The sequence below is a fragment of the Triticum aestivum genome, chromosome 6B (assembly GCF_018294505.1).
Source record: "Triticum aestivum cultivar Chinese Spring chromosome 6B, IWGSC CS RefSeq v2.1, whole genome shotgun sequence".
Taxonomy (NCBI): domain Eukaryota; kingdom Viridiplantae; phylum Streptophyta; class Magnoliopsida; order Poales; family Poaceae; genus Triticum; species Triticum aestivum.
In genome coordinates this window covers 132,389,843-132,417,093 of record NC_057810.1, presented here as the reverse complement: position 1 = coordinate 132,417,093, position 27,251 = coordinate 132,389,843, and the positions used below count along the sequence as shown (strand labels likewise).

The window sequence follows — 27,251 nt, the reverse complement described above, 5'->3', positions numbered from 1 at the left end:
GCGCTACACTGTATAGTGTGGCGCCTAGCTCTTAGGTGCTGCACATTGACTTAGTAATTTTTCGGATCACCCGGGTGCGACGCTGGCTAGGCGTGCAGCGCCTGTCAGTCAGGCGCTGCACAGTGTAGTGTGACGCCTTCGTGTTAGGCGTCACTCAAAAAGTCAGCCGAGTGAATTTTTTTTAAGGGCAGTTCATTTTGTGAAATGATTTCATCCACGGGTCAAAAATTATCAAATTTGCCTATTTAGACATAGGCAAAGGTTTGGTGCTTTCAAGTCATAGTTGGTCAAGATATATAATATGTTCATGCAGTTCAAAGATATAGCACATGATCAGTACATCGCATGTCAAAGACCATGTAGTGCTCTCATGATAATCAATTTGTCAGATCAATCAACAAGCATTTGAAGGAGAAAACCAGAAATCAGGCCACAAGTTTAAAACAAAGTTTGCAATGTAAGTAAGAAGGACCACCGAAGTCTCGGATACAATGCGTGCTTCATACTAGTTCACAGCCAAAATAAAAACACCTTCCACCGCTCCACAGGCACTAAGCTTTGCCAAGGTTCTCCACAACTACTGAAAAAGGGTCCTCGCATGAAAAATCAGTACCTTTCTGGAAACTCCACGGTCTTCCTCCTTCAGGACCTCCACTCACAACCACCACCACTTTGCCGGAGGATCTACTGAGCTCAGAAGCACTCTTCACCTTGGAAAGTGCGTCATCTGGTGAAAACGGCGTGAAACTTGGATTTGTCATCATAATCACCGCCATCTCCAGCACATCCGCAGTCTTGAAAAACGACTTGAGGAAGGCAACCTCGCCTTCATCCCCTCGGAACTCATGGAAATACATCTCTGAGATGCCCGACATGGCACTTTCGATGGGAACCTCCTTGAACTTGAGGTTGAGAGTACCAGTGGACTGATTGCATTTTCCAGACTGCAAACAATAGATTAAATCGGTCAACAGTTGGGAAGCATCCGAGGAAGGTGCGCACGTTTGGAGAGTGAAGAAAGCCTCAACATGTATCGTGAAGCCCATACTGTGCAATATACCTAGGCATTCCTAAATGCTGGATCTGATATGTGGAAAAAATGGCATAATATACAGAACGATAAAACGTGGAACAAGAATTTTCTAACCAAATACCATTAACATAAAGCGACCCCAAGATTTCTTGTTGTGCAATATAGTCTACGCATACTGAGAATAAATGGCAAGACTTGGCATTTATGCTGCAACTGCTCAAGTCACGTTTACAATTGGTCAAGTATGCAAAGTCATATAACTGATTTAGCGATGTTACAGTCCCCTATTCTTGTCCTAGATACTTAAATCTCTTGCATAACTACATACAAGCTTCACTTTTTCACAGTAGAACATAGAAAGATCATAAAGACCTCTGGTGATAATTGATTTGACAAATTTATGCAAACCAATCAGAACAAAAAATCTCCACATAACAAAATCTGCTAAGATGCAGCAAGAGCACCATGTAACATCTAGTAGACATAAGTATGAATGTAAGCACCATGAACTAGATCAGATACATTGGTCCATAGTTGTTAGGTGTTTTCTTTTCTTTTTTTGTTTGAGAAATTGATAGTTGCTATGTGTTCGGAAAGAAATATAAAGTTAACAGTATTTCGAAGTACACTTTTCTGAACAAAGGGTGCCCTTGTCGGCATATAGGTTTCATAAATTACAGGCAGTGCTCAACATTAAACACTACATATCCTCATGCATAACTAAAGGCTGGATCTGATTAGTGGGTTATTCGGCCTCCCATGATTATCATCCACACATGAAAAAAAAATGTGCCTGGAGAACTCAGTCTAAATGGAGGATCTTAAGGGCACATTTTGCCAGATATGTTCCTTAAGGCGAATTGCTAGATGGAAGTCATGACAAGTTCTTGGAACATTACTTATCAGAGATACTTTCCTGAAATGATGCAAGTAGTATAGTAGCATAGATATGGTAATGTGATATATCACACAGACCTCTAAGATACTGTAGACTGCAATGTGCAATATTATTAATTTGTATATTTCATCAGCGTGAAATAAGTAACGCATGCCTCCCACAATAGCTATAGCAGGAATTCTATTAGCTTGCTGCAGCTCAAATGCAAATGCAGACACACATTAGGCGCGTGTTCAAGAAAAAAAATCTGGGCATAAGCAGAGCAATAAAAATGAAATTACTGACGTACGTAATAAACAATGTGCCTCCATGCCACCATAAAATTTTATTACCAAATGTCACAACACAAACAGATGAGCACGCAGCGTCCAGAATTTAGTTGTGTACTCTAGTCTATGTGTAGAGAAGACATGATAGCTGAGAGTAGGTTCTTTGCATTTAAGCAATAACTGGTCATTACATAACATTATTGAGAAGGTTCTTTGCAGCTGAGGATATCATCTCCTCGACATGTGGTAACATTACTTAAACCAGCTTGCATAACTACCAGCATTCACCATAAAGAAATCTGATAATAATTGGCTTGAAAGATCTGGCAGTCAATCAGAAGTTCAGAACACACGGTCTACATGAAAGGTATTGCTACGAATGTAAGCAACTACAACATGAATCGGTGGCAAAGGCAAATACCATGATATGCAGTGTCTTCACATTTGGAAAGCATTTGAGGAACCTGGGCACCATCTCTGCCTCACTCCGGATTCCGAAACGCACATTTAAGCTGAGGATCTTCACGCTTGTGAGAATTGTGGCTATGCTCTCCTTCATCCCAGCCTGAATTCAACCAATTTAGGACCAAAGATGACACATTTGAACTCATGGACCTCCACCAGTGGGAGTGGGACATGCAATTTGCTAAGTGCACAATTGGATAGACAGGAGACGAGGATATTTACCCTTATGATGGAGTCTCCAATCTGAAGGACATGATTTGCTGGCTCCAAGAATCCGACCACACGCAGATTGGGGGCATCAAGAATCCTGATCCTGGTACACATGCCACCAGCCACATCCCGGCATCCATGCAGGATGAGCCGCTCGAGGCATGGAACCTTCACCACGGCAATGTCTTCCACAACAGAACCGCAGATCTGCACGCACCGTAGGCTCTGGCTGACGAGGCGGAGGCGCAGCCCCTTGCTGCTTCCCTGGATGCTCAGGGCCTCCAGGACGGGACTCCTGGCGACGATGGCGTCGACGTCCCCCTCCTCCATTACGACGCTGCAGATGCCAAGCTCGCGGAGGTGGGGAAACGTCCGGTAGCTTCCAAGGCGGGCCGTGTCCGGCAACTTCCAGAGGCCGATGTGGAGGCGGACGAGGGTGTTGATGGCGAAGAGCGCGTCGGGGAGGGGCACGTCCCACGGCCAGGGGCGGTTGACGAGGCCGAGGTCCTGGACGCCCTTGGCGGCGAGGAGCTGGAGCCAGCGCGCGAGCCGGGCCCGGTACGCGTTCATGTGGCTGCAGACGAGGTGGACGTGGCGGAAGGGCCCCGGGTGCGCCTCGAGGATGCGGGAGACGGCGGCGGTGATGGCGGGCGAGTTGGCCGGCGTGGGGGGCCAGGCGTAGTCGTCCTCCCGGAGGTAGGCGTCTACCAGGACGGGCGGCGCGGAGAGCCAGACCGTGCGCCAGCGGGAGGAGAGCACGGCCGTGCGCGCGGCGTCCGTGACGGGGAGGCGGGAGACGATGTTTCGCAGGAGCGCGCGCGGGAGGCGGCTGATGCGGTCGACGCCGTCGGAGGCGGGGCGGGCGGCGAGCCGGCCGGTGGCGAGGAAGGGGAAGTCGGGGATGAGGCTGGTGTAGACGTACGTGAGCAGCTGCTCCGTGGCTCGGTCCAGCTCGAGCGGGTCGAAGCCCCTGCGCTGCAAGTCGGCCGCCGTCACGGGGTCGAGGTTGGTGAACGGCGCCCGCCCGGCCATGGTCGACGGCGGCGGATGAGCCGGTGAGGTTTGGGGATTTGGTGGGGCTCTCTGAGTGGCGAGCGGAGTGGGAGCCGAGGAGGCTGGCGGCGGCTGTTATATTATATATGGTGCTCCGTTGCGTGGTGGCCCAAGGGCTTCGTTGTTTTAGTTGGGCCAAATTCCCACAAAGGTTCCTTGCGGGCCCATGGACCAGTCTTTTTTTCGCGGAAGAAGTCTTTATTTTTTGAAACATTTTTCGCGGGAGAAGTCAGTTATTTTGATAGGGACGAACTAGACTCCCGATTACTTGGCAACAATTCTCGCAGAAGTATGGTATGAACACCGAAAAAAGTACCATGGAGAGGACACCCAAAAACCCTCACAAATTGCTCTCGCTATCCGAGGACTCTCAGCTAACTTTACTATTGCTTGCTCCACTAAGGCAAAGCTACGTGTTGGTTCATGAGAGAAGCCGATACAGGGGTATATGAAATTAAATGTAGATGCTGGCTTTGAGCGTGATCTTCTTGAGGGATCAGTAGGGGCAGTAATCCGAGATTACAACGGGAAATTTATTGCGGCAGCTAATGAACGAGTGGACATATGCTATGATTCATTCACTGCAGAGGCATTGGCAGTCAGATTTGGTTTGAATCTAGCCAGAACCATTGGATGTAGCAAGATCGTGATCAACTCGGATAGCATGGAGGTTGTGGAAGCTTTGAGAGCAGGCAACTCCTCTTCGGTGGCAAGTGCAATTATTGATGATTGCTATTTCATGTCGTCAGATTTTAATCATGTAATTTATGATCATTGTAATAGAGAGAGTAATAAAGTAGCTCATGAACTTGCTAGGATAGTTAAGTTTTCTCCTCCTTCTATCTGGATGGATTCGGCACCGGATGTACTGCTTCCATTACTTGTAAACGATGCCACTATTTTGCTAAGTGAATAAAGGAGGAGAAGTTCTGTAAAAAAGGTGGGGATTACAACTCAATTGCAAGGATTGTGGCTAGGGTTCATGCGAAATGGGAAACAGTGGTAGGTAGCCGAGCCGCCGGGTGCCTGATCCTCTGGATGGCTTCCCCATGGAGCGATCCTGGTTAAGTAGCAGGAGGAAGGAGTTGGGCCACCGTCACCCAATCCGGTCCACTGACTCGTGGTTTGGCAACGCGTGCACGCTCGGCTGGTGCACCGTTGGCCTCTTGAGTCCTCGTGGATGGACCCCTCCCCCCTTGTCAGGGGCGCTGACATCCCCTTCTTCTTGACGTGCGGCTTGCTACCAAGCCGACACGTGGGGAAAACGAGCGCGAAGTGCCTCCTTTCCTTCCCAGGTGATGCCGGTAGCTGCAATGCCCGACCAGCATACTTGAACTTGCTCGATGAAGGAGCCCCGACGGCGCGCCAGCGGGACTAAAGCACTTCCACAGGAACAACAAGGTTGTCAGTACAGAGTGGCAGAGTTGGTTCGACCGGTGTACCTAAATGCAGAGCTCGTTAGAGTTGCGAGACGTGAAACTGAAAGGATCGAGAAGAGGTGTCTAGGGGGGGGGGGTGATTAGACCCTCACCAAGCAAAAGTAGCAGTTTTTAAGTTCTTCAAGTTGAGGTGGAGTTTTAGCACAAGTTTAAGCATTCACAATACATTTCAAGCAAGCATGGCAAGAGTATAAGCAGCGGAAAGAGTAAAGCATGCTAATTGCAAGAAAGTAAAGGGATGGGATTGGAGTGTGCAAACGCAATGAAGACACAGAGATTTTTGGCGTGGTTCCGATAGGTGGTGCTATCGTACATCCATGTTGATGGAGACTTCAACCCACGAAGGGTAATGGTTGCGCGAGTCCACGGAGGGCTCCACCCACGAAGGGTCCATGAAGAAGTAACATTGTCTATCCCACCGTAGCCATCGCCCATGAAGGACTTGCCTCACTCGGGTAGAACTTCACGAAGTAGGCGATCTCCTTGCCCTTACAAACTCCTTGGTTCAACTCCACAATCCTGTCGGAGGCTCCCAAGTGACACCTAACCAATCTATGAGATACCACTCTTCAAAAGGTAATAGATGGTGTGTTGATGATAAACTCCTTGCTCTTGTGCTTCAAATGATAGTCTCCCCAACACTCAACTCTCTCTCACAGATTTGGCTATGGTGAAAAGAAGATTTGAGTGGAAAGCAACTTGGGGAAGGCTAGAGATCAAGATTCTAGTGGTTGGATTGGAATGTCTTGGTCTCAACACATGAGTGGGTGGTTCTCTCTCAGAAAATGAGTAGTAGAAGTGTAGGCACGTTCTGATGGCTCTCTCTCAAATGGAGACGGGGGTGGAGGGCTATATATAGCCTCCACACAAAATCCAACCGTTACACATATTTGACCCAACTCGGTCAGACCGAATAGAAGAACTCGGTGAGACCGATTCTGTTCAAAATGTGAACATTAGGAATCTTAGTTGGACCGACATGATCAACTCGGTGATACCGATGTGCTAGGGCTAGGGCAAAAGCTTATCTCGGTGAGACCGATTGCATGAACTCGGTGAGACCGATTTCAACAATGATCAAACAGAGAGTTGGTCAAGCAAACTCGATGGGACCGATTGCACATTCCGGTGGGACTGAAATAATTACAACAGGCAACAGAGAGTTTGCAAGGCCATCTCGGTTGGACCGAGATCCGTATCGGTGAGACCAAATTGTCTAGGGTTTCTGGCAGTGGCTATGTCAAATGAACTCTGTGGCGCCGATAGATCAAATCGGCGGGGCCGAGTTTGACTTTAGGTTTTGGACATATGTGGAGATGAGAAAGTGGTTGAGGGTTTTTGGAGCAATATCACTAAGCACTTTGAGCAAGTAGACCATTAAGCAACACATCATCCCCTTTTAATAGTATTGGCTTTCCTATGGACTCAATGTGATCTTGGATCACTAAAATGAAAAAGAAAGTCTTGAGCCTTTGCCAATCTTTGTCCTTAGCATTTTGAAGGGTTCCTCATCCTCGTGTCCTTGCCACACTATTGTTGAACTCATCTGAAATATACTTGATAAAAGTATTAGTCCAATAAGAGATATGTTGACATTAATTACCAAAACCACCTAGGGAGCACTTGTGCTTTCAATCTCCCCCTTTTTGGTAATTGATGAAAACATACATCAAAGCTCTAGATTAAAGATATACACGATAAAAAGTGAAGCTTTGGAAAGACATGTAACATGCATAGGCTCCCCCTACATGTATGCAATCATGTAAAGATGGAATATAAGAACATGTGAATGCATAGGCATGTCAGAGCAAGCAATGAGTTACATGTATCTTGGCTATATGCATCAGAGCAAATGATGTAGATAAAAGGAAGTGTACCTTCATGTTCATATAAGAACATGTGAATGCATAGGCATGTCAGAGCAAGAAATGAGTTACATGTATCTTGGCTATATGCATTAGAGAAAATGATGTAGATAAAAGGAAGTGTACCTTCATGTTCATGAATCCTTCTTGCAAACAATATGTACATCATCAAGAGATCATCATGCACATGAGTGTGATGCATACACTTACCTTGTGGTCTTGAGCTGGCTTTGGAAGAGATGAGCTTAAGAAAACAAGGTTAGATAACACAAGAACACTCTAAATAAAGCAAGTTTAGGAAACCACAAGAGTACCAAGACTGGGATGACATGTAATGAGTGAGTACTTAGTACTCAATTCGGATATAGACATGTCCCCAAAGATTGAAGATATGCAATGAATTCCAAAGATTTTCTTCCCCTAGATATGAACTCTTTCTCCCCCTGAATCTGATATTGGATAATGGGATAATACTACTAGGGAAAACCTTATACACAACATCTTAGCAGTAGCGCTGGACAAAACAGGGCGCTACTGCTACTTAGTAGTAGCGTTTTTAAATAGACTGCGCTACTGCTACTACTTTAGTAGTAGCATGTTCTGCGAAACCGCGCTCCTGCTATATTTGTACTAGCCCCACTTAGCAGTAGCGCGTACCACTGACCAGCGCTACTGCTTGCCCGCAGCAGTAGTGCGTTTCTCTGAAACACGCTACTACTTACTTACCTTATCCTGGAGCGGTTCACCCTCTCACACTCACTCCCTCTCACTCGTTCTCGCCCGCGTCGAACCCATAAGTCGTCCACCGCCGCCGCGCTTCTCCTCGCTGAGGTACTCCCTCCTTCCTCCTCCCCTCCCTCCTCCCCCCTCATTCTCCGACCGCCCTCCTCCCACCGCCCCTCTCCCTCCTCCTCCTCCTCCGGCCGCCCCTCCCTCCTCCTCCTCCGGCCGCCCCTCCCCCTCCATCCCCGCCCCCTCCCTCCTCCTCCTCCGGCCGCCCCCTCCCCCTCCTTCCCCCTTCCTCCTCCGATCCCACCGGCCTCCTCCCCCTACTCCTCTCTCCTTCCTCCTCCCTTCCCCTCCTCCCTCCATCTTTTTTTTCCTGTTTTCACTGTAGTTTTTCACTATTGTATAATGTAGTTTTTTTTACTGTTTTTAGTAAGTGTTTAAAATAACTAGTAAGTAAATTAATAAACTAGTTGAACTAGTTTAGTTTTAGTAAGAACTAGTTGAATTAATAGAACTAATGTATTTTTAGTAAGAAAATTAATATAACTAGTTGAACTAGTTTATTTTTAGAAAGAACTACGTTCACTATCTTCATCTAGCCTTGTTGTTTCTTGAGAATCATGTGGGGAGGCTGACACTGCATTCTTCGAAAGATGATCTTTTCTCAAAGTAATCCACTAGGGTGACTGTCTCATCATAAGTGATTGATGAGGGATACACAAGAACATTAGTTTGATGTAAGAACATGGTTAATAGACAAATGTACTAGTATGTACCAAAAACAAGAAGGCATGTCATATTAGAAGGTATAATGTGTAAGCTAAGCAGATGCAATTTAACCAAAATGGAAGCAATACAAGCTAGACATCTGGCTAGAGTGGTGAGCATGATCATCGAGGACCTGAGAGCTTGGTGGGAAGCTGGCTGCTTCGCCACTGTCGGTGTCAAAACCGGCGGATCTCGGGTAGGGGGTCCCGAACTGTGTGTCTAAGGCTAATGGTAACAGGAGGCGGGGGACACAATGTTTACCCAGGTTTGGGCCCTCTCGATGGAGGTAATACCCTACTTCCTGCTTGATTGATCTTGATGATATGAGTATTACAAGAGTTGATCTACCACGAGATCGTAGAGGCTAAACCCTAGAAGCTAGCCTATGATTATGATCGTTCTTGTCCTACGGACTAAACCCTCCGGTTTATATAGACATCGGAGGGGGCTAGGGTTACGCAGAGTCGGTTACAGAGAAAGGAATCTTCATATTCTAACCGCCAAGCTTGCCTTCCACGCAAAGGAGAGTCCCATCCGGATACGGGGCGGAGTCTTCTATCTTGTATCTTCATAGTCCAACAATACACCATATGCATATAGTCTGGCTGTCCGAGGACCCCTTAATCCGGGACTCCCTCAGTAGCCCCTGAACCAGGCTTCAATGATGATCAATACTAGGAAAGTGCTTATAGATAGAAGTTTACCAATAGCGCATGTTTATGACCCCACACTACTGGTATTTACCAGTAGCGCTGGGTATAAAACACACTACTACTACTAAATAACAACAACGTTTGTTAGCTTGGGCCACGCTGTTGTTACATGGGCCACATGGGAAAAATGGTAGCCCACTTACCTATAGCGTTTGTTCCAAACGGGCGCTACAACTGGTGGGCTTAGCAGTAGCGCCGACCTCTACCCAGCGCTACTACTAGAGAAAAAGAAAACCAGCCCGAGGACCCCCCAGCCCCTCACTCTCACATTATCGATCCCCTCTGCCCGACGACGCCGCCATGGTTAGGGTTCCTCCCAGGCCGCCTCACCCCTGTCGACGGCGTCATGCACCGCCACCACGCGCGGTCACCTCTCGCCTCCTCCGACGCTCCAGCCCCGTAAGTCCCCCTCAATCTCCTCCTCCCTGCACGCGCCACCACTAGCTAGCTAGGCTCCGATCGATTCACCGCGGAGGCTTGCCATGTTTTGGGATTTCGCATGGGGGAAAGGGATTTAGGGATTGCACGGTGGCTCCACGCTTCGATGCGACGTGTTCCAGGCTTGTTTCCTTGCGTGATTGGGGAGAGACTAGAGAGAGGGGTTAGGTGAGGGAGAAGTATAGGCTTTTTGTTGGGCGGCGGGAGCACTGCAGGAGAGGTATAGGAGGCGATGGGAGCTGCTGGATAACGTGCGGTGGGAGGAGCAGCAGCGAGAGAGCGGCGCGCTATGCTGCCCTTGCCGAACGAACGGTGACTGTTCATCACTAATGCTCACCCTTGTCGTTGCAGATTAAAGCGGTGAAGGTGTAGTTATTAGTACGGCTCTACTCATCGGTGAAGCTAATGCAGGTTCTGTCCATTTTTAGCACAGGACTGGAGAGGCAGCGTGTGTTGATGGTTTGGTGGCGTCCTTGTAGAGCACGTATAGTCGGCGACGGTGCCGCCGAGCATGGCCCAGAAGAGCAAGAGGGCTGCCGAGCCTCAGTGATGTGAGAGAGGGGTTAGGTGAGAAGGGTTATGTGAGAGTAGAGAGAGGGGTTAGGTAAGGAACTAATCCAGATGCACAAGTTTGGTCAGCCAAACTTGGTCGAATCCAGGAGACAGAAAAGGAAGCGAGTAGAGGTGGGAGGGGGGATTGAGGGCAGTAGAAGGGAGCGGTGGCTTGGTTTCTTCTTCCTTGGCTGATGTCCCTAGAGCAGTCGTCGCGGCGGCGGTGCCTAGTGTTCTAGGGTTTAGAGAGGGGTTCTCTCTCTCGTCCTGCCTTGGCTTTTGTTTAGTGGCGATGGAGGCAGTGCCTAGTGTTCTAGGGTTTAGAGATGGGTTCTCTCTCTCGATTGAACTACTTTTGCTTGTCTGCTTGCGCAATAATGGCAATATGCCATTTATCTTATATTATTAGGCTCTATTTGGGTTACATGATCTCTATTAGGTTATTGTTTGAACTGAACTACAATTTAGTTGTTATTTTGCTTGCCATGTGAACCTGATGTGTATTCTCTATGATGTGAACTTGATGTGTATATTATTCAAAATCTGATGTGTATTGAAAACTTTATCTTTACTTTTTGGATCATTAATCCTCTAATCATATTGCTTTAGGGAAATGGCGCCACCAGCACCACCACCACCATGTCGACGGTGCAAGTCAAGGTGTGCCAGCAGCCTTGCAGCTGGCACGCTATTCGGCATCTACTACGAGTCTAGTTTTCTTCATGCGGCGGTAATAAATTATATGAAACCAGTAACCACTATTTGTTTTTAGTGTTATTGGCATTTGTATATATCATTTTTCTCTTTGTACACAGATCGTCCCATGCAATGTGAGGTCAGAATTCAACAAGTTGACCGGAGACTCTGTGACCTTTGAGGTTCCTGGGGGCCCCTACACTATGGAGGTCGAGAGAGGACGAAATATGACGCGAGTGGGAGGAGATGAATGGGTCTGTTTCATCGCCCACATGCGTATCACCGGTGGTGAGTTGATCAGCTTCTCCTTCAGAGCATAAAGACCCAAGTTGGCCGTGATTTATGTCAACAAAGCAGAAGATGATGAGGATGATGAGGATGATGACGACCCACTTGGTGAAGCCATCATAGTTCAAAGAATGAGGTTGAACGAGGAGGAGGTGTGCAACCTATGGGACATCATATATATGTTTAGTGAATCTGATGATATATATGCTTTATTGTTATACTTAGTGTAGAGTCCGATGATATATATGCTTAGTGAATCTTATATGCTTAGTGAATCCGATGATCTATATGCTTAGTGAATCCGATGATATATATGCTTCGTGTAGAATCCAAAGAACTGTTAATAGTGTAGAATCCAAATATACTTAGTAGTAGAATTCATGCTTAGCAGAAATGTAGTACTGTCTTTTGATAGTGTAGAATGTGTGAGGCTACTTATTAATTGATATGTTTTTTCTTATTCAGAAATTGCCAAAGAGCCTATCTGAGAGTTGTGGTATCAAGCCTGATGAAGAAGGCTCTGCTGGAATACGCCTTACCGCGAGGGGCTCTGTCACCACTTGTGCATACAGCGTGGACACGGACGGTCGCACACACTTCAACTCGGTTGGGTGGAAGAGTTTCCTCGTCGGCAAGAATCTTCATGTTGGACAGGCAATCCTAATTACTATCAGGAACACCCACCACCCAGGCTTGAGGATGATGGTCGTCATCGATATCATCTAGAACTACATATGCATGTGTGTGGCTGCTGAACCATATTTATGCTAGTATAACTACCTAGTAGACTTATCAACTATGATCTATCCATGCATTGTCGTTGTATTAGTTTGTGAGATTGTGTGGTTATATTAAATGTGGTATTGTCGTTAATGCTTGTGAGATGGTTCTGTGAACTTAGTTTATTTGCACTGGACCTGTCTTGATTTCCATGAATATTGCATCTGACTTCTTTTTTTATTTTTTATTTCTATTTACCTAGTTGTGGCGTAGGGAGAAAATAGGGCGCTTCTACTACGTGATGATAGTAGTAGCGTTGGTAGAGAAAGAGGCGCTACTACTAAGTATCTTAGCTGCAGCGCTTGTTTAGAAACGCGCTACTGTTAAGCAATAGCTCTAGCGCCTTTGCAGTAGCGTGGGTGCCCGCGCTACTGCTATGTAAAAAACCAGCACCACTAGTAAGGTTTTCTCTAGTAGTGGATGAGTCCGGCGTGCAGATTGTCTTCGGCATTGCAAGACGGGTTCCTTCTCCGAATACTCCAAAGTAGATCTTGAACATAAGAATCTTGTCCGGCTCTGCAAAACAAATTCCATGTACCACCGTGGAGAGCATAATGTTTTCACGAGTCCAATCCGCTGACAGCTTTTGCAACACGACATTACGTCATCGTTCGGCCATTATTTCAAATTGTTTTTCCAACCTGCTGCTCCATGCTTCGTGAGGCGGTTTTATTAGCATGTCTTGTCGAAGCAAAGATCGTGTCCCCTTATTGCGGGATTCTCATCAACACGGGCGTGGGTAACCCAACCGTCCCGTTGGTATGATTCCTTGGGAATAGGCATGTTTTAAGCCCACGTAGGGGACGTTTGATATTCGTCATCTTTATAAGGAGGCCGAGACCCGCCTTTCCCCTCTAGGCTACTCCCTCCCCCTCCCACCTCAAATTCCAACACCCAAGGTTTAACTAGTCGCTTCGAACCTCAGGCCATGTCCGGATCCAGCCTTCAAGGCCGGTGGACGGCTTCCTCTGTCACGTAGGAGGATATCATGAAGCTCAAGGAGGCGAGGTATTTGACCGCGGAGATCCTTCACAGGCTTCCTGCACAAGGGCAGGTTATCCCTACTCCTAGACCTAATGAGAGGGTCCTATTTATACCTCACTTCCTCCAGGGGCTTGGTTTCTCCCTTCATCCCTTCGTTCGAGGGCTCATATTTTACTACGAACTAGATTTCCATGATCTAGCTCCGGACTCCCTCCTTCACATCTCATCATTCATTATCGTATGTGAGGCTTTCCTCCGTATTTCTCCACACTTTGGCTTATGTCTCAAGACCTTCGATGTAAGGCCGAAGATAATAGACGGGAGACACGCAGAGTGCGGAGGTGCTTTGATAAGCAAATCGTCCGACGTCGTCTGTGTCGATGTCAAAACCGGCGGATCTCGGGTAGGGGGTCCCGAACTGTGCGTCTAGGCGGATGGTAACAGGAGACGAGGGACACGATGTTTTTACCCAGGTTCAGGCCCTCTCGATGGAGGTAAAACCCTACTCCTGCTTGATTGATATTGATGATATGGGTAGTACAAGAGTGGATCTACCATGAAATCAAGGAGGCTAAACCCTAGAAGCTAGCCTATGGTATGATTGTCGTAATGGTTGTTCGTCCTACGGACTAAAACCCTCCGATTTATATAGACACCGGAGAGGGCTAGGGTTACACAGAGTCGGTTACAATGGTAGGAGATCTACATATCCGTATCGCCAAGCTTGCCTTCCACGCCAAGGAAAGTCCCATCCGGACACGGGACGAAGTCTTCAATCTTGTATCTTCATAGTCTTGGAGTCCGGCCGATGATGATAGTCCGGCTATCCGGACACCCCCTAGTTCAGGACTCCCTCAGTAGCCCCTGAACCAGGCTTCAATGACGATGAGTCCGGCGCGCATATTGTTCGGCATTTCAAGGCGGGTTCCTCCTCTGAATAATCCATAGAAGATGCGAACACCAGGATAGTGTCCGGCTCTGCAAAATAAATTCCACATAGCACCGTAGAGAGAATAATATGCACACAAGTTCAATCTGCTGACGTATTTCGTGGCATGACGTCAAGCCACTACCAAGCCTTTACTTGAATCGTTTTTATTATACCACCTCAGCACGTTTAGCGAAGCGATTTCCTTGGCATGTCTTGTCGAAGCAGAGATCGTGTTCCCCTTTATTCTGGGATTCCCATCCATACGGACGTGGGTAACCCAACCGCGCCATTGATTGTGGCGCTTGGGAGATAAGCGAGTTTTACCAGGCTGGGGGGGGACGCATAGTCTTCGTCCGCCCATATATAAGGGGATAAGGATCCACCCTCTTTACCTACGCCTTCTTCCTCCTTTTGCTTATCCATCTCCGCGCACTCGAGCTCCAGCGCCCAAGTCCGCACATCTCGTCTCAACATTCTCCAGCCATGTCCGAAGCGGGAGGCAAATGGATGGCCTCCTCCGTTACGGAGGGACACATCGAGAGGCTATGCGGCGCCGGATACTTGTCCAGCAACATCGCGCACCGGCTGCCCGACAAGGGGCAGCTCATCCCCACCCCCAGGCCCCATGAGAGGGTCGTATTCCTTCCCGACTTCCTCCGCGGACTGGGCTTCCCACTTCATCCCTTCGTCCGGGGGCTCATGTACTACTACGGCCTGGACTTCCACGATCTGGCGCCAAACTTCATCCTCAACATCTCGGCGTTTATCGTCGTGTGCGAGGCCTTCCTCTGCATCCAGCCCCACTTCGGCTTGTGGCTAAAGACCTTCAATGTCAAGCCGAGGGTGGTGAAGGGCGTCCAAGCGGAGTGCGGAGGCGCCATGGCAGGCAAAATGCCCAACGTCCTCTAGCTCGAGGGTGCCTTTGTGGAGTCCATCAAAGGGTGGCAATCGGGGTGGTTCTATATCACCGAGCCGCGTGACCCTAAATGGGCAGCGGCCCCCGAGTTCAGATCTGGTATCCCCATGCAGCTCGCCTCCTGGAAAGAGAAGGGCTTGTTATGGGGTAGTTCGGAGGAGCTGACAGGACTCCAGTCCTGTCTCCAGACCCTGGTGAGCAAGAAGCTTAAGCTTGTCAACGTGATCCAGGTCATGCTCGTCCGCCGGATTCTCCCCTGCCAGCAACGGGCCTTCAATTTGTGGGAATTTGATCCGGCACAGCACCAGACCCTGAGCGGGCTCTTCAACACAACGTACGAAGCTGCCTGGAAGGTGCTGTTCAAGGGCGGAGAAGCCCCTGCATCCGCAACTGAAGATCGCGGGTTCAGCACAAAGCGCCCGGCCGGCGAGGTAAGCTTTGCTATCCTTTATGGGACGCTTACTTTTTTCATAGTTTGACTCTACGTGGGATCTAAAACTCCCAATGCCTTTAACAGGACTGACAGAGGACGTCCGGACAGGTTGATTGTCCGGCTCCCCTTCCCGAAGACCCAGTGGATACCCGTTTGACGGGGCTGCTGGTTCCGGACCCTTACATGGTGCCGGAGAAGAAGGCCAAGAAGGCGGCCACGGGAACCCGAAGGAGTTCCCGGCGCCAGGTGGTATCGGACTCATCGTCCGATGGCTCCGAGGCGGACTCCTCCCCCGAAGACGAGGAGGAGAGAGAGGACTCTCCCCAGGAGGGGGAGAGAGAGGAAGAGGAAGGCTTCCCCAACGGGGGAGGCCGAAGGGTCCAAGAGGGGAAGGACCCTTCCTCCGGACAGCTCCGCCAATGCCGACGACGGCGATGAGGGGTGGCCCTCAAGGGCCAAGCCCCCGGCAAGATCGTAAGTATCTGGATTCCTGAATGATTTATAATTTCTCTTTTTCGCCACACAGTGTCCTTCTAATGCCGCATACAACCTGTAGTCCGGCCGAGGACGATTTTCCCGCTTCTTCGAGCGGGTCCTTGGCTCCGTCGGATGTGGATTCCATTCCGACCGCCTCCACCCCTCGCGACGCCGAGGACGCTGAGGTGGGATCCCAGGAGGGGACCCGCCAGGAGGGTGAGGCACCGGAGGTGCCACAGGGCAACCTCCCGGACTTCGCACTGGACTCCGCCCCGGAACCCGCAGTGGTTCCGGAGTCCGGCAGGCGGCCCCTTCGTAAGAAGGGCAAGACCGTGGCACCGGCGGCCTCCGTCCAACCGGAGGCGCCGGACAACTTGTTGGAGGCGCTCAACGACGCTTCCAGTGAGGAAGAACACCGCACTATCATGAGTGCGGTGATTCAGAAGGTTCAGCTCGCCAAGAGTGGGCTGACCGAAGCCTGAAGCAGCCTTCTAACAGGCTTTGAGGTAAGAAGTTTTAAAATATGTAATGTAATACCGCATAGACAATAGCCCCTGATGCTCGGTTCGGTGTTCGGAAAGAAAAGCCGGATTGAGGATCTAAAAAGATATACGCAGGAGTTCTAAAAATTATGTCAATATGGGATTGCAGGCTGCGCTGCTGACCTCTGCCGCATTGACTGCAGAGGTCGGTGCTTTGAAGCAGGACCTCGAGCGGACCAAGAACGAGCTCGGCCTTGCTAAGAAGCAGCTCGAGGACAAAGAAGGTGAGTAACACCGTATTAAATTTGTACCTTACAGAAAAGGATTTTGGTTGCAATATAAATAACAAGGATAACATGGGCACTGCAGGGGCCACGAACGAGGTGGCGACCCTGAAGGAGGCCGTGTTCGCGGCCGAACGTAATGCGGCCGCGGAACGAGTGGAGCGAGAGAAGCAGGAGGCGCGGGTGGCGGAGGTGCGGCAAGAGCTCCAGGCTCTCATGGAAAAGCATGAGAGTTTGGAGCGCGATTCGAAGACTCGAGAGTCCGAGCTTGCCTCGGCTCTTGAGAGTGCCAAAGCCGCTAAGGGCGAGGCCCATAGGGCCCTCCAGGAGATTGAGGCGGTGAAGAAAATAGCGGCGGGTAAGGCATTTTTCATGCAAAGCAAGCATGTGAATGCGAATTACCTGTTACTTACCCGAATTCGGAGCTCTCCAGGGGCGTTTGCAGATCTACCTCGCAGCATGTCCGATGCCACCGCATTCTACCGGGCCGAGGAGGGGAGCTCAACGGAGAAGGTCTTCTGGTCTCAGTATGCTGAGGCCGGACATCCGGTGCCCCTTAGCGACCAGTTGAAGCAGCTGGTCGAGCTCCACAAGGTAGCCGAGCAGGCCATGAAGGGCCTCATAGTCCAGCTGTGGCCTGAAGAGGCCATGCCTGGGAGCTACTTCGGCCTCGTGCGGCGGCTAGTGGATGCGTGCCCTTGGGTGGAAGTCATCAAGCGCTCCGCCTGCATTGAAGGTGCCCGTCGGGCCCTTGCCCGCGCAAAGGTGCACTGGGGCAGGCTGGATGCTGAGAGGCTTCGGATGGACGCGCCGCCGGCGGGCAGGGAGTATCGTACGCCTGAAATGTATTAGAAGAGTGTCCTGAAGGGTGCCCGCAAGATTGCGGACGAGTGCCCCAAAGATGTAATATTTGAGTAGACTCGCAATGTGTTATCCTGTGCGCTGAAAACTTTGTTCATATGCGCTAAGCAATGCTTATTAATTTAAAATATTACCTTCTGTGCGGCCGTTTATCAAATCTGAGAGATGGCAAGTCGTCGGCTTCAGCCCCCATGCCACGAGTGCTAGGGTGTTCGGGATAAACTTGAGCGCTCTTGTTCCCATTGTTGGGTCCGTCTAGGGAGGCGCTCAACACAACGAACGAGGCAACCGGACTTATAATTCTTGAACACTCTCACTTAGCCATAGAATTCTATAATTTTAAATTTCGGTGAAGCCCCTAGTGTTTGGAAGACCGAGTTCGGGGCGCTATCCACGCCTGGGCCGGACGAAGCCGGTTCCTCGCTCTAAGCGGCATAAGTCTTTAGGGACTCGAAAAGACCTCTCGAACAGCGACCAGCTCTCGCCTTATCATGATGGTCAGTTTTAGCTTTCTCCACTGAGGCGCTCGCCCAGCTCAACCGGGGCGCAATCACAGTGGTTCTCCCAGTGCTACCTTAGCCGATAGAACGGAACGTAAGGTACCAAAACATGGGAGCCGGGCAAACCCAACTATTGACCCAAGACATGATTCAGAGCCGATGCATATAGTGCTATAAATTCGGGGTGCCGCACTTGTGAAAGTGTTCGGACTTATCACACCATGATGCGGGGAACATAAGCCCCTAGTGTATTCGACCGTACCAAAGTGTACGGATGCAAAATGTCATAAATGAACATATATGTAAAAAAGGAATGCAATTATAAGCGAAAAGTGATGCATTGTTTATTCAAGGAATTCTGCCATGAGTGCAGAACGATACAAATAGTGCGGTAAGCAAGGGATTGGACTATTAGACATGTCCCCCTCCAGGGGTAGGCTGCGGAATGGTGTATTTAACAGATTTAATGCTCATAATGGAGACCACCTGAGTGTTCGTCGTAGCCTTAGTCCTTCCCTGGCTGTTGCATCATGAGTTCGGCAGATTCACCGCCGGACAGGGTCTTTGGTGAACGGAGTCCTGTGGATAAATAGAAAAAAAGGAAAAGAAAAAGAGCGACACACTTGGGAGCCCCTAGTGTGGTTGAGCCACACTCTGGGCCTGTCGTGGTCGTGCCCCTCCCCCTATGCCCATGGTATCTCCAGAGCATAATGATGTACGCGAAGAGCTGGTCTTGCAATCATGCAAGGGCTGGGGTTGGGGCCGCATTGCTACGCGTGCTCGGGACGTGCCAGGTGGTCTTGATGTATGTTGCTCCGGGCGCGTTTGGTCATGTCCGGTCGTTTAACGGCCGGACTTGAAAATTGCCTTAAGAGGCTGCTTTGTACTTCTACCGCGAGAGCCACTGTGTGTTCCTCCGTTCAGAGGGAGCGTTCAGTGTTTCTGTTGACCGTGATGACTCCACGAGGGCCTGGCATCTTGAGCTTAAGGTATGCGTAATGCGGCACCGCGTTGAACTTTGCAAACACGGTTCGTCCGAGCAAAGCGTGATAGCCACTGCGGAACGGGACTATGTCAAAGATTAACTCCTCGCTTCGGAAATTATCCGGGGATCCGAAGACCACTTCTAGTGTGACTGAGCCTGTACAATTGGCCTCAACACCTGGTATGACGTCTTTGAAGGTCGTCTTTGTAGGTTTAATCCTTGAGGGGTCTATGCCCATCTTGCGCACTGTATCCTAATAAAGCAGGTTCAGGCTGCTGCCGCCGTCCATCAGGACTCGAGTGAGGTGAAATCCATCAACGATTGGATCTAAGACCAGTGCGGCGAACCCGCCATGGCGGATACTGGTGGGGTGGTCCCTTCGATCGAAAGTGATCGGGCAAAAGGACCATGGATTGAACTTCAGGGCGACTGGCTCCATCGCATATACGTCCCTAAGTGCACGCTTCCGCTCCCTCTTGGGTATGTGGGTTGCGTATATCATGTTTACCGTCCGCACTTGTGGGGGGAACCCCTTCTGTCCTCTACTGTTCGGCGGCCGGGTCTCCTCCTCGTCATCGCTATGCGGCCCCTTGTCATTGTTTTTGGCAATTAACTTGCCTGCCTGCTTGAATACCCAACAATCCCTGTTGGTGTGATTAGCTGGCTTTTTGGGGGTGCCATGTATCTGGCAAGAGCGGTCGAGTATTCGGTCCAAATTGGACGGACCCGGGGTAGTTCTTTTAAATGGCTTTTTCCGCTGACCGGGTTTTGAGCCTCTGAATCCGGCGTTGACTGTCGTATCCTCAGTGTTATCGCCGTTAACACGGCGTTTGTTTTTGTTATGACGCGACCTGCCATTGCGGTCCTTGTAGTCCGCACTGCCAAAGTTTTTGCCGAGGTTGTTACTGCGGGCTAGCCAGCTATCCTCCCCCGCACAGAAGCGGGTCATGAGTGATGTGAGGGCTGCCATGGATTTCGGCTTTTCCTGTCCTAGGTGCCGGGCCAGCCACTCGTCGCGGATGTTATGTTTGAAGGCTGCGAGGGCCTCTGCATCCGGACAGTCGATGATTTGATTTTTCTTTGTTAAGAACCGTGTCCAGAACTGTCTGGCCGATTCGTCTGGCTGCTGAATTATGTGGCTTAGGTCATCGGCGTCTGGTGGTCGCACATATGTGCCCTGGAAGTTGTCGAGAAATGCGGCTTCCAGGTCCTCCCAACACCCAATTGACTCTGCTGGCAAGCTGTTAAGCCAATGCCGAGCTGGTCCTTTAAGCTTGAGTGGGAGATACTTGATGGCGTGGAGATCATCACCGCGGGCCATATGGATATGAAGGAGATAATCTTCGATCCAAACCGCGGGGTCCGTTGTGCCATCATAGGATTCAATGTTCACGGGTTTAAACCCTTCGGGGATTTGATGATCCATTACTTCATCTGTGAAGCATAGTGGGTGTGTGGCGCCTCTATACTGGGCAATATCACGACGTAGCTCAAGAGAGCTTTGTCTGCTATGTTTGGCCCGGCCGGAGTTGCTGTATCCGGCGCGACGGTAGTCGTCGTGGATCGTGGGGCGCCCACGTGATCCGTAGATAGATCTTGATTGTTTTGCCTTGTCCTCCAATACGTCTCGCAAGTCCAGCGATTCCCCCGTGGCTTTGCGCTTTTCGAGCGGTGCCGGGGTACGGTTCTGGTGGAGGGCCTAGATGCCTCTCTGTCGCGGCCACAAGGTGGTCGGTCAGCCGTATTGTGCGCTGGTGATGAAGGTTTGTATGCCTCCTCTAATCGGGGGAGCAACTTGCGTTTTGGGTAGCTTTTGGAGGGGCGTTCGAGTTCATGCTCTTCGGTCGCGAGGACCTCGGTCCATCTGTCGGCCAGCAGGTCTTGATCAGCTCGAAGCTGTTGCTGCTTTTTCTTTAGGATGTTCGCCGTGGCCATTAGCCTGCGTTTAAAACGCTCTTGTTCGACGGGATCGTCTGGCACGACGAATTCGTCATCGTTGAGGCTTGCCTCGTCTTCGGAGGGAGGCATGCAATTGTCATCCTCTATCTCCTCGTCTGCTGCCGTCTCTTAAGGGCTGGCTTCTCCGTCCTCCTGTGCTGAATCTTGCTGGAGGGGGTTGTCTTCGGCACTCTCTGGGGTGTTATTATCTCCGGTGCTGGAATCTCCATTCTTGCTGTGGCGGGATTTAGAGCGGCGCCGCTGATGTCGGCGCTTGGGCTGTTTCTTAGAGGAATCTGCCTCCGCTGCTTCTTCGCTGTCCCCGTCCTTTGGGATGTCCACCATGTATATGTCGTATGACGAGGTGGTCTTCCAGTGCCCCGTAGGCGCTGGTTCTTGATCGTCTCCGGCATCATCGTCCATACCGTCAATGTCTTCGGAGTCATAGTCTAGCATGTCGGTTAGGTCATCGACAGTGGCTATAAAGTGGGTGGTGGGAGGGTTTTGAATTTCTTCGTCGTCCGCATCCCAACCATCCTGACCGTAGTCCAGCCAAGGCTCTCCTGATAACGAGAGATACTTTAGCGAATTTAGGATGTCGCCAAAGGGTGAGTGCTGAAAGATGTCCGCAGCGGTGAACTCCATGATCGGCGCCCAATCGGATTCGATTGGCGGGGGCGCAGGAGGTTCGGAGTCCGGCAGGGAGTTCGGCACCTCGGAGTCACGAGCTTTGCAAGGGACAAGGTCAGTATTCGGCTCCATCGCCGTAGAGATTGCAGCCCCCGAGGCGGTGTCCAGCCACCTGTCCTCGATCTGCGTGGTCGGCTCCGAACTATGGGTCAGAGCGGACTTGTGTGCAGCCTCCAGGGCACTATCCGGTGGCAGAGCTAAATCATGCCCACCGTGACAGTGCGGCGCGCTCGGTTGTGGCTCGAATCCATCGAAGATCAAGTCTCCGCGGATGTCAGCCGTGAAGTTTAAGCTTCCAAACCTGACCTGACGGCCAGGGGCGTAGCTTTCGATCTGCTCCAGATGGCCAAGCGAATTGGCCCATAGTGCAAAGCCTCCGAACACGAAGATCTGTCCGGGGAGAAAAGTCTCACCCTGGACTGCGTTGTTGATTGAAGAAGCCATCAAGCCTATCAGTGACGACACAGAGGAACTCTCAATGAAAGCACCAATGTCGGTGTCAAAACCGGCGGATCTCGGGTAGGGGGTCCCGAACTGTGCGTCTAGGCAGATGGTAACAGGAGACGAGGGACACGATGTTTTTACCCAGGTTCGGGCCCTCTCGATGGAGGTAAAACCCTACTCCTGCTTGATTGATATTGATGATATGGGTAGTACAAGAGTGGATCTACCACGAGATCAAGGAGGCTAAACCCTAGAAGCTAGCCTATGGTATGATTGTCGTAATGGTTGTTCGTCCTACAGACTAAAACCCTCGGGTTTATATAGACACCGGAGAGGGCTAGGGTTACACCGAGCCGGTTACAATGGTAGGAGATCTACATATCCGTATCGCCAAGCTTGCCTTCCACGCCAAGGAAAGTCCCATCCGGACACGGGACGAAGTCTTCAATCTTGTATCTTCATAGTCTTGGAGTCCGGCCGATGATGATAGTCCGGCTATCCGGACACCCCCTAGTCCAGGACTCCCTCAGTCTGGCCAAAGGGTTCCTTCACCGCAACTTCTGGCCTATGGCAACGGGAGTGGTTTTACATCACGAAGCCCCGTGGTACCAAGTGGGTAGCTTCACCCGCCTTTTGATCCGGCCCTCCGCCATAGCTTGCATCGTGGATTAAAAAGGGGCTGGATTGGGATCGCCAAACGAAGTTCAAATACTGCAAAGCCGCATTCGAGACCTTATTAAGAAGGACATCGACCTTATCAAGGTAATCCAAGTTATGTTAGTCCGTCGGATCTTGCCATGCTAGCGCCGACCTCTCCATATGTGGGAGTTCAATCCGGAAGGACCGCGAACCATTAGCGCTTCTTTGGTACAACGCTCGAAGGGATGTATGAATTATTCCTCGGGTCACGAACAAGGTGTCCGGACAACACGGAGGACGCAGGCCTCGACTGCAACCATCCGGATTCCCCGGTAAGTACTCAATTTCCGAACACGTTTCTATTTTAAGTTTCTCATAACAAAACTGAGAAAACCATACTCTGCCAGGGCTGGGTAAAAAAGGTGGAGAGGATAAGGTGTTTGGCCCCTCTTCCCGAAAACTCAGCGGACACGGTGCTAACCAGGATGCTGGCTCCGACACCTTGTCAAGTGTTGTTGAGGGAAGAGAAGGAGAGGAGTGGAGAGGCCCAAAGTGGCCTTCATACCGGAGGCGCGTCATGCACCGTATCCAGGGAAATCGGAACTCCCGTGTTAGAGGATGAACGGGGAGGAGAATCTGACACTCCCTCCCCCCATGGGAAGAAGACAGCCGCCCTTGAAGACCTGAAGGCAGAGGCCTCCAAGCGAGGGAAGAAATCCCTATCAGGGGGCGCGGATTCAGGAGGCGATATTGCCGCAGAGTGCCCACAAGGGGGCCAGCCTTTAGCCAAACCGTAAGCGAACAAAGGTGCTTTAATAAGCATACCCCGTTCTTTTCTTGTTTGTGAGGGTATTATCTGAAACGTATGTTTTGCAGTTCGACCTATAGCCTCCCTCGACAATCTTCGTCCTTGGGGGATCTTCTTTCGGAGATGATGGAGAGCCAAACGCCGCCTCATACCTCCCCGCCCCATAAGGCGGACAACCCCGAGGTGTCGTCCCGGAGGATCTCTCCCGATCCGCGAAGGAGGACAAGGCCAGAAGATGACTCTTCGGCCGCCCGAAGTCCGGGGTGTTCGGCTCCTAGAGAGACCGACAACAAAAGCCTCAGACTGTCCGATATACAACCGGACACATGGACGGATCTTCTGCGGCAAGCGCCTATCTCGGAGGAACATCGTACCTTAGTGGGTACAGTGTTTGAGAGAATTTCGCCCACAAAAAGTGGATTGAATGAAGCCTTTACGAGCCTGCTAAGAGGCTTTGAGGTACGCAATGTGTACTGTGTATAGATAGTAGCCCCTAATACTGTGGTTGCCCTCCGAACGGGGCGATCAGAGGATCGAAAGATAAATAAGCTCAGGTAATAATTTTGCTAATTTGTACACAGGCGGCTGCAGCCCCAGCTACTGCCCGGGCTGCCGAATTTGCCGAACTGAAGCGGCAACTCGATGTAGCGGATGATGACATCATGCTCGTGAACAAGCGGCTTGACGAGGTGCAAGGTATGTCCTTTGGGCGGTTAGTGAGTATAAATAGGAGCATGATGCTGGAATTTATTATATGCTTGACTACAGATGGTGCTGCCGCCGTGGAGACCCTTCGGGCTGAGCTTGCCCGAGCCAAGGAGCAGGCCAAGATAAGCAACACGGCTGCCGAGAAGGCAGTTGGTGAATTAAAAGCCGAACATGCTGCTCATCGCGTGAGTGAGGAGAGAATATCCAACATGGCGCGTGAGCTAAAGGAAGCCGCTAGCCATGCCCTTCTCGAGAAAGAGACCAAAGAAAAAACAGATGACCTTGAGAAGGCTTTACAAGCGGCAAAGGAAACCCGGTCAAAGGCCAGAGCGGCACGGGAGGAGATCCCGCAAGCCGGGGAGATCGCGGCTGGGAAGCCCTTTTTATTACGAACCAAGTTCGGCGATCCGAAGTATGCCCCGCTTGATCAAATGTGGAGTTCTCCGGACGCATATTTGGACTTGTCGAAGAGTGCTTCTTATGTGACGCAGTTTTTCCAGGCTCAAGAAGGACATGAAGCGGAACGTCTTTTCTGGTTGCAGTTTAGCATGCCAAGGCGTCCCCTGTTGTTGAATGAGTAGAGGGCCGAACGGGCCGAGCTCCACAGGATATCCGGACTTGCCATGAAGGTTGTCGTGGACCGGCTGTGGTCTGAGGGACCAACTGCGAATAGTTATTTTGGTTTAGTGCAACAACTTGTTCGTGCAGTGTCGCATATCGACGCTGTCAAGCGGTCAACGTGCGTAGAAGGTGCACGGATGGCCCTTGCCCGTGTGGACACGTATTGGGCGAAGATGAAGGCGACCGATATTGCAACAGGGGGTCCACCCGAGGGTCAGGACACACCAGATCACTATTTTGAAGAAGTCTTAGAGGGTGCCCGCTTGATAGAGGGTCAGTGCTCGAAGAATATTATGTTCGAGTAACATGTATCCGAATTGTAAAAACAATGCTTATGATAATGAAGGTTGTGTTTATACTTTTGCCCGTAAAGTATTTTAGTGCCTCTTGTGCGGCCGTTTACGTATATATGCATATAACCTAAAAGTTTGCAATCGTCGGCTTCAGCCCCCTCGCGTATAATGCGGGGGTGTTCAGAAAAGCACTTGATCACTCTTGACCCAACGTCTTGGTCCGTTAAGGAGGTGTTAGTGCGGCGAACTAGGCAATCGGACTATAGAGCTTTAACACTTTCACTTAGCCATAGGAGTTTGACGGTGGGGCTACTATATAGCCCTTGGTATGTCCGCGTTTATCCGAATATGGTGCATTTTACATATGTGACCGGGAAACCGGTCCTTCGTTAATGCGGAGGAATTGCGAAGATTCCACTAAGCCATCGAGTGGTTGACCAACTCTCACCTTATCATGACAGTCAATTTTTGGCTTTCTCTACTGAGGTGCTCGTCCAGATGAACTAGGGCACAATCGTAGTAGTTCTCCCTTTACCACCTTAGCCGACATAGCGGAACGTAAGGTAGCAAGCACAGGAGCCAGGGAAACCCAACTATTGACCAAAGACATGATTCAGAGCTGAAGCATATAAGGCCGGCGACGCCGAACACTCCCGAAGGTATTCAGACTTTTCAATATATACCGGGCTGGATACAGCCCCCGGTAATGAACCCTGAGTTCAAGGCATGTGCTATGATCCGGCGTGAGGAAAGAGCGCCTGTGGTGAGAGCATAGCTCTCAAAGCACACTGCTGGGTGCTTCTAGAATATCTAGTTTAGTATGGCGAATAGTAAGTTCGCAAATAATGCTGATATCTTGGGTGCTTTATATGCCAGGAGGGTATGAAACAACAAGAGATAATAAAAAATGTTTACACAGGGTTTTAATCCGAACAGAAACCTTGAAACGGGGCCCTGCTGCATGTCTGCGCCTTTACCTCCGTTGTGCAGTGTGCTTGAAGGGTATATCATGATGGCCTATCTGTAAAAAAGAAAGAACCAGGTGAAAGAATCTAGTATGGCCGTTGGTATAGTTTGTTGGTTTTGATGAACCGTGAACTGTAGCTTCTTGAGTCCGAATAGGGTCAAGCCGGTCTATAGACTTCTAACGTGCAGTGTGCCCCCAGCGCCACCCAAGGAATTTTGAGTGTATATTTATGTATATGGGAAAACATGTACAGTCTTCTTATGGGGCGATCTGTGGGGGCAGGGCTGCTAAACAAGCTCAGGTTTATCTGAGCTGTTACACGTAGGTGTGCGCCGAACACGTTTGGCTGTGTCCACGGTCTTGGGGACCGATGAGTTGCTCGGCTTGAAAGGCCACTTCATGCTTCGGCTACTAGAGCCGCTGCGTATTCTTCTGTACAAAGAGAATGCTCCGTATTTCCACTCACCGTGATAACGCCACGTGGTCCAGGCATCTGAGTTTAAGATAAGCGTAGTGCAGGACTGCATTGAGACGGGCAAAGGACGTTCGTCCGAGTAGTGTGTGATAGCCACTTCGGAACAGGGCAATGTCAAAGATTAGCTCTTCACTTTGAAAGTTATCGGGAGAGCCGAAGACGACGTCCAATGTTAGGGTGCCCGTGCAGCGGGCCTCTATGCCTGGTATTACTCCTTTAAAGATCATGCTGCTTTGCTTGATTCTTGACGGGTCTATCCCCATCTTGCAGGCAGTGTCCTAATATATCAAATTGAGACTACTGCCGCCGTCCATAAGGACTCGGGTGAGGTGGTATCCGTCAATTATTGGGTCGAGTACTAAGGCAGCCGAGCCCCCGTGACGGATACTAGTTGGATGATCCCTGCGATCGGAGGTGATCGGACAGGCCGGCCATGGGTTGAATTTGGGGGCGACAGGCTCTATAGCATATATGTCTCGGAGTGCGCGTTTGCTCTCCCTCTTTGGGATATGAGTGGCATAAATCATGTTCACTGTTTTGACCTCTAGTGGGAATTTCTTCTGTCCCCCCATGTTTGGCTGGCGAGATTCATCCTCGTCTTCGCTTTGCGGTCCTTTCC

At 50.2% G+C, this 27,251-nt stretch overlaps 1 protein-coding gene across 1 annotated transcript; it reads right to left on the bottom strand.

Moving 5' to 3' along the window:
* Nucleotides 1-348: 348 nt before the first annotated feature.
* LOC123136138 (F-box/LRR-repeat protein At3g26922) lies at nucleotides 349-4,005 on the bottom strand. The gene is made up of 3 exons (XM_044555450.1): nucleotides 2,888-4,005; nucleotides 2,622-2,765; nucleotides 349-944 (listed from the first exon to the last, which is right to left on the bottom strand). The coding sequence occupies exons 1-3, from the start codon at nucleotides 3,905-3,907 to the stop codon at nucleotides 552-554; spliced, it is 1,557 nt and encodes a 518-aa protein (XP_044411385.1). The 5' UTR covers nucleotides 3,908-4,005; the 3' UTR covers nucleotides 349-551.
* Between the last annotated feature and the right edge of the window lie 23,246 nt (nucleotides 4,006-27,251).

Bases quoted from the DNA above. Each gene is read 5' to 3' on its own strand.
- LOC123136138 (XM_044555450.1), bottom strand. From the start codon at position 3,907: ATGGCCGGGCGGGCGCCGTTCACCAACCTCGACCCCGTGACGGCGGCC. The intron at 2,766-2,887 runs GTAAATATCCTC...GGTTGAATTCAG, and splicing joins TTGGAGACTCCATCATAAGG to GCTGGGATGAAGGAGAGCAT. The intron at 945-2,621 runs GTATTTGCCTTT...TATTGTTTGCAG, and splicing joins TGAAGACACTGCATATCATG to TCTGGAAAATGCAATCAGTC.